The 11,364-nt window shown below is 32.9% G+C and overlaps 1 protein-coding gene across 1 annotated transcript; it reads left to right on the top strand.

Annotated features, from left to right (window-relative positions):
• Positions 1-7: 7 nt before the first annotated feature.
• LOC111708846 (TAR DNA-binding protein 43) lies at positions 8-7,003 on the top strand. The gene is made up of 11 exons (XM_023482347.1): positions 8-17; positions 525-592; positions 1,533-1,580; positions 1,994-2,053; positions 2,346-2,393; positions 2,721-2,795; positions 2,905-2,958; positions 4,066-4,128; positions 4,667-4,896; positions 5,084-5,175; positions 6,610-7,003. The coding sequence occupies exons 1-11, from the start codon at positions 8-10 to the stop codon at positions 6,636-6,638; spliced, it is 777 nt and encodes a 258-aa protein (XP_023338115.1). The 3' UTR covers positions 6,639-7,003.
• Positions 7,004-11,364: the final 4,361 nt, after the last annotated feature.

Raw genomic sequence — 11,364 nt, 5'->3', positions numbered from 1 at the left:
AGGAAAAATGAAAGAAAGTATAGGCTGAAAGCTAATCACTTTAGCTCTTGATTGCGACCCATGAAAGTTCTATCTGATGTTCCTGTCTCGAGAAATTGATATAAAGCTATGACAAAATGCGAAAATTCATATTTATACAATTTTGTATAGAAATAGTAGGTTTTAGCAGATCATATTCAGTAAATATACAACCAATCTTAAAACGAAGATATCCCAGAGAAACCTAATTGTAGCTTAGATTAATTGTAGCTCCAATTATTATTTTAAAATTTTTATTTGATATATTTGATATAATTGATAATATCATTTATAAGTCAGTATTACGTCACTAAACTGCACTACCTTTGGCGGTAGTATTTAGCTTTCAGCCTATACCCCCTTTCATTTTTCCTCTACAGTCCCTTTAAGGTTTCAAGGTTGTTGTAAGTCGGGTATCTTTGCATGGAGGGTCACTTTAAAATACGCTTTTTTGCCCTTTAATGCGTTTTACGTAAAATTTTGTCTTATAATTAGTTAAACATTAGGAAGGAATAAACTATGCTTTAGAGGATTTGCATTTGTAAGGTTTGCAGACAAGGAAGTTGAAAAGAAGGTAGGTAAAAATCAAGGTTGTATATTGTAGAATAAAGTTGGTTACTCTCAATGCGTTCCAATGTATAGAAAATGTCGTCTTCTAAGATAGATAAAAACCTCATATGACGTCACTGATTATAGAAGCGAGAGTGCAGACATAGGAGGTTTTTCTCTATCTATCGTAGGAGACGACATTTTCCGTACATTGGAGCTCATCGATAGTAACCAACCTTATTATACAACCTTGGTAAGAATAAAGTTTCCTTTAGATTTGCAACTTGGATTATGACATTTACTTATCCGTCGGGTAAGTAAGTTCTAGCAATGTTTAGTCAATTCTAAAATGTATAAAAGCTCATTCCTTTATAAAAAGCTGGTTTTTTGGTATGCAACAATTCTCATTTAATCCCGTCCCTTTTAATCGATTTAATATTTACAAAGGAATATTTACAAATATCAACAAAGGAATGCCATTTACTCTCAGAGAAATTAGAATCAATGGAAATTTAAACCCCCTAGGGATTCAATGATAAACCTGAGGGCGCAGCTGAGAGTAAATGATACATTGACAAAGGAAATGAAAATCATAAGAGTTATAACATCAAAAATGTATTTCATATTTGCTGTATTCGACTTCTCCCTATTATAAGTTACATTTTGAATAACAAAACTGTTTGTAAGTTTTGGTAAGATTTGTACATTGATATTTTTCGGGATTTTTTATGATAACTCTATTATTATAAGAAACTTAGGGAATATATAAAACCTTTTCTAGTCGATATCTGAAAAAAAATTAATTTTTCACGCACACATAAAATAGTTTTCCGGATTTTTCTTCTATATATTTAAAAATATTTCTGTATTGGGTTCACTTTTGTATCTAAAACATGATCCCTGCAAACATTTTTATAGGGTTTTGTAAAACACTAATCACGTTTTTTACTCACCCTTTTGTTAAGGTTTCTATGCAAAGGCATATGATTGGAGGACGTTGGTGTGATATTAAGGTAAAAATATTGTTAAATTTTGTGGTCCCCTTATTAATGAAAATTTGTGTTTGATTGATTGATTAATTGATTAATTGATTAATTAATTAATTTATTTATTTATTCATTTACTTATTGATTATAAATATCGATTGCTTTATTGATTGCTTTTTTTAATTGATTGGTAAACTGATTGATTGCTTGAGTATGTTGATTGGGTGGTATATTAATTCATTTATTGATTAATATGTTGAATTATTGATTGATTTATTGATTGATTTTTAATTGATTGTTAATTTAATTAATCTTTTTAATTTTCTAAGATATTGATTGTCATACTGATTGTTTTATGGTTGGTTGATTGATTGATTGATTGATTTTATGGTTGATTGATTGGTTGCTTAAATGATTGCTTAAATGATTGACTTCTGAAGGTTCCTAAAAGTAAGGAGGAAAAGACTTTAAGTGCTGATGAAGGAAAAGCTCTCTGCAAGGAAGAAAACTATATTTGTTTAATGTTTATATCTTATATATTTAATGTAAAACGCTATTTGTTTACAAACAAGTGTACACCAGTTTATTAGCTATCTTAGTATAAGCAGCGAGGGATGTAAGGCCGCTTGTTGGGAAAGGCAGGCAGCCATGAGCCGCAACTATTCGTTATTCGTGCTTCCATGCCATAACATTTCATTTTTCTGCCAATTCATTTCAAACTTTTGGTAATAATTATTTGTTTTGTTACGTGTAACAAATTTTTAAAAAAATTAAATATTTTTTTCTTGGAAGATATTTGTTGGTAATGTGACAGAAGATATGTCAGTTGAAGATTTAAAGGTTAATAGTTTTCTATCATTAAATAAACTAATTAATTAATTAATTAACAATAGATCATTTAATCATTCCGTAAATCAATTAGTTAATTAATCAATTTATCAATGATCAATCTATTTATCAATTATGTTATGAAGTAATATTTGATAATATTGATAATATTGATATTATTGATATTATTGATATTATTGATATTATTGATAGTATTGATAATATCGATAATATTGATAATATTGATAATAATAATACATACTGATTACGGGGGGGGGGGGGATGATATTTCAAGAGGTAGGAGGGAGAAAATCTATACCCCTACAAATTTTTATTTAGGAACATTTTGAAGGATTTGGTTGTGTAAAGGATGTTTATATTCCTAAACCATTCAGACAGTTTGCTTTCATTCAGGTTAGAGTTGATTTTACATGTTTAATGCAATATTTAGTTTATTGATTAATTTATTGATTAATTGATTGGTTGACTTAATGATTGTTTGATTGATTGATGCAATATCTAGTTTACAGACAGCAAGGTGGCGAAAAGTTTGCGCGGCAAGGAGCATAGAATCAAGGTAAAGGTTGCGGAAGGGGGGGGATTTGAAAGTTTATGAATAAGGTAAGATAGAAGGTCAGAGAAATATTTTTTTACCGAAGGGGGGGAGGGCAAGGGGCATCTTGGAGAGGGATAAGCTTACTAATGGAGGTAATAAGGGGACTTCTTTTTTGAAGAAGGAGAGGGGGATCCCATTTTTTAAGAAGGAGAGGGTGCACATATTTTTTAAGAAGGAGAGGGGGAACATATTTTTTAAGAAGGGGAACATATTTTTTAAGTAGGAGAGGGGGCACATATTTTTGAAGAAGGAGAGGGGGCGCATATTTTTGAAGAAGGAGAGGGGGAACATATTTTTGTAGAAGTAGAGGGGGCACATATTTTTGAAAAAGGAAAGGGGTAATTTTAATGAAGGAGAGAGAGAACATATTTGTTAAGAAGGAGATGGAGAACATATATGAAGAAGGAGAAGGGGCACACATTTTGAAGAAGAAGAGGGGGCACATATTTTTGAAAAAGGAGAGGGGGAAAATATTTTTGAAGAAGGAGAGGGGGCACATATTTTTGTAGAAGTAGAGGGGGCACATATTTTTGAAAAAGGAAAGGGGTAATTTTAATGAAGGAGAGAGAGAACATATTTTTTAAGAAGGAGATGGAGAACATATATGAAGAAGGAGAAGGGGCACACATTTTGAAGAAGAAGAGGGGGCACATATTTTTGAAAAAGGAGAGGGGGAACATATTTTGAAAAAGGAAAGGGGGGAAGTATTTTTGAAGAAGGAGAAGGTGCACATATTTTTGAAGAAGGATAGAGGAAACTTATTTTTAAAGAAGGAGAGGGGCCACATATTTTTGAAGAAGGAAAGGGGTAATTTTGAAGAAGGAGAGGGGGCACATATTTTTAAAGAAGGAGAGAGGGCACATATTTTTGAAGAAGGAGAGGGGGCACATATTTTCAAGAAGGAGAGAGGGCACATATTTTTGAAGAAGGAGAGGGGGCGCATATTTTTAAAGAAGGAGAGGGGGCACATATTTTCAAGAAGGAGAGGGGGCACTATTTTGAAGAAGGAGAGGGGAATATAGTTTTGAAGAAGGAGAGGGGGCCATATTTTTGAATTTATTTATTTAGGGAGTTACTGTGAGAATAGGGCAGGCTGTTCCTAAATCTTCTGGTGGGTCGCAGCAAGGACAGGTACTAAAAGGGACTGTAAGCGTAATTTTAGTGACCCTCCATGCAAAGATAACAAACCCCAATATCCAACGGTACCCTTGATAGCTAAATTTGATCAAAATTGTGGAAGATAACGTCGTTTTTCCGACTTGAAAAGTGTTTATTTCTATGAATTTCCAAATTTTGTTTATAAGCAAGAAGTGTGCAAGTCATTTTTGCAGAGAAAATGAACAATGACAGTTATAATATACAAACATGCATATCTAATTCATACTTGAGGGTACCGTTGTGAATCGTGCATTGTCATCTTTGCAATGGAGGGTCACTTGAAATTACGCTTACAGTTTTTTTAAGCGTATTTTATACTTTTTAAAAATAGTTAAACATTTGAGGTTTATTCCCTTGCAAAATCATTAGTTTAAGTGTTCAGATACAGCGAGGTTTACACTTTTGGATGATGAAGAAGTTAAAAAGTTAAATGAAATGATTTAATGAAAATTTTTAGACACAAAAATAACATTTTTTTTAAATATATGCATTGTATACGTCCTTTATTTAGCCTGGGGCTGGATTTGACGGTGGTTTTAGTGGCGGTTTTTCTGGAGGCCCTGGCTATGGAGGCGGGGGATTTGGCGAATTTTCTGGCGGAAATAACTCCGGATTTGGCGGATTTGCCTCAGGGGGCGGAGGAGGATTTGGAGGAGGCTTTGGTGGAGGACCAGGTGGCTTTGGAGGACCTGGACCCTCTTTTAATATGGCAGATTTGGCCAGATGGGCACTAGAACGAGGGTAGGTTTAATTTCCGTTTCATTGCTGGTAAATATGTATTTTTAAATATGTTAGGATTTATACTTATTCTTAAATGATGGTGAAATTAAAATTTCTGGATAAAAATCGTTTTTTTTTCTTTAAACATTTTTTATTATATCAATTTATTTCTTTTCTCTTGTCACTTTATGTCCCTTTTATCGTCTAGGTATGGAGGTGGGACTGGTGGACCCTCTCAATGGGGTCCTAGGGGAGGTCAAGCAGGAGGCTTTGGAGGAGGTCATAGAGATGGTAATAGAGGTGGGTATCAATTTACAATAAAAATTTGATGGATGAATTTTAATTGTTTGTTTTTGTGTACTATCTTTTCTTTTCTCAGCTTATTTGTCCAACAGATTAATGTTTTCAAAGTTACCATGCATACCCCATACATAAACTTTTCAGGTTGAAATTCTTTATCTTCATTTTTTATTTTCCACAAAAGCAGAACACGTATCTAAAATTGATTTTTATTTGTATTCAAATTTTTTTTTACAAAAAATTTAAGTTATTGTGGGGGGAAAAATGATTGTTTTTAGGGGGAGGGGTCAATTAATGTAGTATTAAGAAAAGTTCAATAATATTAGAAAGCGGCCGAAAATGTGTAGAAGTTTTCTATTCTTTTTTAGTCCCCCTCCTCCCAATTTTTTGAAGATTTTTTAAAATATATAGAATTTAATTGATTGTTTGATTGATTGATTGATTGATTTATTGATAGATTGATTAAGAGCTTCATTTTTTGATTATTTTATTTGTTGATTGTTTTATTGATAAGATGGTTTACAGATTTTTTAACCTTCAGACTGAGACATGTACATTCAGTACACTTGTGATTTTGCTTAATTTTGATTATTTATGGATAATAATGCGTCATATTATGAGTTTACAGTACAACATGTGTACTGCACAAAAATAATTGCGTTGTGCTAACCTATGCTTGTGTATTGTGCAATCAATTTGTGTGTACACTGTACAGTTTGGACCAAAGAAGGTTTGGGGGATTTTGTGAATCTTGATTTTATTAAAAACTGTGGCAACAATATGTATGTCCAGTAGTTTTGTGTATGTCTTTTTCTTGAAACTGGAATTTTAGAAACCTGAGATGGAATTTAAAGAATTTGAGCCGCGGTTTAAATCTGCCAAAACCCGGTTTAAATTAAGCGCCGGCTTAAATCTTGAAACATTTGATACAATTTTAAGTGGAACCAACCATATTTAAGCCGCGGCTTAAAGTTAAACCCCGCTCAAATTCTTTAAATTCGGCCACCGGTTCTATTCCGATTTCAAGTCTTAAAGGAACTGTATGTGTAATTTCGAGGGACCATCCATGCAAATTTGGCAATGCCCGATTCACCACGATGTCCTTAAAAGCTTTGTCTGATCAAGTATGAATTAGATATCACTGTTTTTCTTTCTTAATCTGTTCATTTTCTTTGCGGGTTCTCTGGGAAAGTGACTTGCGCATTGCTTGCGCATAAGAAGCAATGGAGAAACTTGCAGAAATAAACAGCTCCCCACATTTTTGATCAGATTAAGGTTTAAGGGTACCGTTGTAAATCGGGTATTGCCATCTTTGCATGGAGGGTCACTTGAAATTACGCTCACAGTCTCTTTAGGATTCCCGTCTTCACCCAAGCCCTCTCAAGTCTCTGAACCCTACTTTTGACTGAACGGTGTAATGTGTATACTGTATAGGACGGAAATCGAGCGAGAGAAGATACTAGAGTTTTGTACATGTGTACACTGTGTACTCTGTACATTGAGATGATAAAAGTGTACATGTGCGTACATGTGTGCATATTCTGTACACTGTACTCATTAGGTATGAGAACATTGTGATATGGATAACATGTCCCATGTTTACCAAAGTACGTAAAAATTGTTCATTTTACGTAGAATTGGTTAAAAATAGTGCTGTATATTTTCAAGACACATGTTTGTGTTCACTTGACTGTGTTGATGTGCAGATGTGTATAAATGTGCTTACTTTGAGTTTAGCATGTTGATCATATGATTTTGTGCATTTTTGTCAATGTGAAGAAATCTCAATAAATGATAGAAAAAATAAAAATGTACTTATTTGTGTTAATTTTTTGTGTGCAATTTTTATGAATATATAGGACGAATTTCTGAGATTGGGTTTCAAGTCATAAATTTTAGTTCAGGTGTTTTTTACTTTTTAAAGCAGCTAAGCAGTCTGTGGAGTTCATATATATTGAACATATTGAATAGAATTTAATTTTTTGCTGATTTTTTATTTCTATTTAATAAGTGAGTTAGAGCACAAAAACAGTTTTTTTTAGACTAATGAAGTAATGATATTTTGAAAAATTATCTTTTTTAACTGTGGAAATCAAATTTATTGGAGTCACTGGAAATTACAGCAGTGAGGGGAGGAAGGCTGGCGGCCATAAGCCACAAATTTTCCCTTCCATGCCACATATTAGCATTTTTGTCTTCTGGCAGCCATAAGCCACAACTGTTCGGTCTTCCATGCCACAATTCCGGCAATTACCGATTTCAAATGGTAAATTGGAATTAGGGCTTCCAGCGAAAAAGGTAACACGTTTCACACGAAAATCTGTTTTCCGTGAAAAGAAATTCGAAAATTTCGCCAAAAACAAATGCAATAATTTTTGAGAGGGGAAAATGAGAAAATTTGCAAATAAAAGAGAAATTATTAATTATAATAAAACTTCTAATTCTGAGCTCTGAAAACACAGAATTCCACAACTTTTTTTTTGCACAATACATTGTTGCAGCTTCAAAACTTAAAGTTTTTGCGAAATTAGTTATAGTTCGTTGGAAACCTTAATTGGAATTGAAATTTTAAAAATCCAGCCATGTCATGCAAAAGATTTTTAAATCACTTTAAATTTAAGTTTTAAATTGAAATGATTATGATTCCTTTTAATGTAAACTGGTAAACTTATTTTTACCCAAAACTAATTCCTTTTTTCCTCTAAAATGTTTTTTTTACATTATGTGTTAATCTGAAACTCTCAGGTATTGACAGTTAATATTGTGATTTTTCTCATCTTATTCTTTAGACTATCCCAAACAATTTGTCTCCGTGCCCACAATGGGCACAATGTAGAATCTTCTTTGTAAAATGTAAAGCAGTTTATCAAGTGAACACACATCATAATGCTGTTGGATTTTTGTAAATTTTGCGGTATGAGTGGTGCATAGCATCCATGAGCCCCGCAAACTGACCACCAGAGCCTCCTGATTCGCAGAATGGCCAACTTCTAACCTATCAAAATCGTCTCCGAGCCTCATGCTACGTCTGCAATTTGATATCCAATAACCTATATTTGGCTTTTACATCCACCAAAAGCTTTTTTTTTTCGAAAAATGGTTCTTAAACAATTTGTATTAAAAAGTCTACCTTTATTAAGATTTAGACTTCTTATTTTTTTTCATAAATTCCTGAACGTGTGCAGAACTATTGCTGCTTTATGAAAAGAAAGACAAATTTTATATCACTTCCCAGGTGCCTCATGTACGAATCTAATTAGACTATTACCAATTCACAAAACATTATAATTACTGTGAAATACTTAAAAAAATGAAATACAATAAAAGCACAAAGGAATTGAGTTTTTGCCACAAACTCTGATTTTTAAATTCCTATATCTTTACATCCCACTGTTGTAGACCACAGACTTCGCAGACGTCTCATACACACTATCTGGATAGGCTGAGCCAGTGAGCAGGCCTATAGTGTCCCGGCACGCCATGCTACGGTTCCATTTAATGTTTTTTGACTGACATCTAACGGCCACTTGTTGCATTTAGGGGTTAAGTTTTACAACTTTGAAAGAAATACTCCAATTTTAAACATAAAACATAATGTTTATGAAAATTGTCTATTTTTAAAGATTTTGCATTTCCTATTCAAAGGATTCATACATATCCCTTAATACAGATGTCTCCTGATTGGTCGTATACAGTCTCTCTTATCTCTGTTGTAGACCTTAGAAATTTCAAACTATAGACTTCTGTTATATCAGATAATCAAAATATCAAAGTTTACATCTGACTGTAGAGATAAAGGTATTCGAAAGTTGGGATCTGTAACAAAGACTCAATTCCTTTAGTATTAGTATTTATTTTCTCTGCGTATTATTTCTTACTTACCATTATAGCTCTTAGCTCATATATATATATTTATTTAGAGATGTTAGCTACAGCTGGCCAAAAGGCTGGATGAAACAGACTGACAGTTTTCGAAACTATGGCTAATAAATGTTCAAAGTGTTTTAAAAACTCAACGGGCTACGTCGAACACTTCGGCTAATAAGAAACCAAGTTTAAATTATCAGAATTAAACACCTATCGTGTATAAATAAAGGCTTTTTAAAAAAAAACAGAGATGGAATTTAAAGAATTTGAGCCGCGGTTTAAATCTGCCAAAACCCGGTTTAAATTGAGCGCCGGCTTAAATACAATTTTAAGTGGAACCAAGCATATTTAAGCCGCGGCTTAAATTTAAACCGCCGCTCAAATTCTTTAAATTCGGCCACTGTACTTCTTAATTTTATTAATAACAATCATCGTGTCTCACTGAGTTCTGTGTAGCCTTTAGAGGGCATATTTTCCACTGACCTGAAAAGATAAAGATTTATCGGCGCTACGACATCTGCTCTATTTCCATTTGTTCTGTGGTCATTTGCTCTATGGCCATTTGCTCTATTAACCATTTGCTCTATAGCTCATAGATCACGACGTTTGCTCTATATGTCATCTGCTCTATACGTCAATTGATCTATGACATAACACGTCATTTGCTCTATAAACATTTTTATGATGGTCCAATATCTTTACCATCTATGAAAGTTTTAGCCATGGCAGAACAATTCTGCCATGGCTATTGAGCAGTCTCGCTGTCATGATGGACTTTGAAGAACTGATGAAAACTGCAATTTGCGAATTTTCCAAAAAAAATTCCCGCAGGGTTACCCACAAAAGATGAAACTCTGAAGACGACCAAAAACATGACGATTTGAAGCTAGATTTTTAGTTTCTGGATTAAATTGAGTATTTTAATGGTTTACTAAATAATTAAGCACAAAAATAGCCCTTTTTTGGCCTACAAGGAACATAAGAAAACATACCAAACAAATTCCGTAAAATCGTCTCAAAAGGTTCATCCTTTTTTAATAACACTGTAAATAAATCACATAGATAACAGTTTTTACGCCAAATCGTTAAGAATTTGCCAATTACTTCTTTTAACTTAACGCGATTTAAAAATTATGCAATTTGTCTTACCGTCTAAATCTTTGTAATGTACATGAGGTGTCCCACGAAACATGAAAGTTGGTGAATACAGGGTGTCCCAATAAACATGGGAATTCAGTGACAAATTCGAAATGGTCTTTTTAAATAATTCTTTGATTTAGTATAGTGATACCTACTGAGAAAGCTGTAATCTGTAAGAGTTTCGTCTGCTCACATTTTGTTTGTTTATGTTTTGGCTGCAACCGGTTGTACTTAGTAAAACAAGAAAATTGCAGTATACAAACAGAGTAAACTTGTCCGTCTTCACTGTTCATTTTACGGAGACATTATAGACACATCTTTAAGACATTTACCGTTTTCATAAAATAAACTCTAGCAGACATAATAATATTATGGCTTTAGAAATTAGGTATTACATTGCTAATTCATAACTGAATTCCCATGTTTTTTGGGATACCCTGTAGTTAAGAATGTCTCCTTCCATGATTTGTTAAGTTGTTTGATACCAAAGACAATAATACAAAAATTATATGGGAGTCATGTTATGGTAAAATTGATTTCAAATTAAAACATATTTAAGCAAAAGGATGTTTAAACGAAATAAACTTCAAAATGCCCTTAATATCTAATACAGTATATTCATAGAAATGTATAAACTGTCATCGTGGGACACCCTATTTAATCAAAACCACAATCATATGTCTCTAAGTGATATCCTCAATACAGTCTGCTGACGTGTTCCATCACATTATTATTTTCTTCATGAACAGCTTTTGACGTCAACCTGGCTTTTTAATATAGTTTTTCGACATCCGGGAGTTAATTTTGGTTTCTAAAAGTGGTCATTCATGAAATAAAGTTTGAAGCTATTTTTAAATATTTAATATATAATTCACGAACCCTGAGCTCTAATGGTTTGTACCAAACCTCGAATCTCTCTCTCTCTCTCTCTCCCTGACGTGTTTTTCCTAGAAAGACATATTTACAAATTCACGAGAAGAAAATATAAATAAAAAATGTTTTTACCATCCGAGTGGTTTCTACAAACTATAAATATAAGCTTTTCAAAAGAAAAAAGGGGTAACAGAAAAACAAAATTTTTTTAAATTTTTTATTTTTATCAAATACAATACATTTGTATATGAGCACAGACAGAGAAAAAATTGCTTCGTGCAAAAACACAAAACTAATCGATAACAATAT

This window comes from Eurytemora carolleeae, unplaced genomic scaffold (genome assembly GCF_000591075.1).
Source record: "Eurytemora carolleeae unplaced genomic scaffold, Eaff_2.0 scaffold588, whole genome shotgun sequence".
Lineage (NCBI taxonomy): Eukaryota > Metazoa > Arthropoda > Copepoda > Calanoida > Temoridae > Eurytemora > Eurytemora carolleeae.
Note: the sequence above shows the minus strand (reverse complement) of the source record. Positions and strands in the feature narration are given on the sequence as shown.

What these genes read in the sequence shown, in the direction of transcription:
- LOC111708846 (XM_023482347.1), top strand. An exon ending in ACAAGGAAGTTGAAAAGAAG is followed by an intron (nt 593 to 1,532) that starts GTAGGTAAAAAT and finishes CCTTTTGTTAAG; the next exon opens with GTTTCTATGCAAAGGCATAT. An exon ending in AAGGAAAAGCTCTCTGCAAG is followed by an intron (nt 2,054 to 2,345) that starts GAAGAAAACTAT and finishes TTTTCTTGGAAG; the next exon opens with ATATTTGTTGGTAATGTGAC.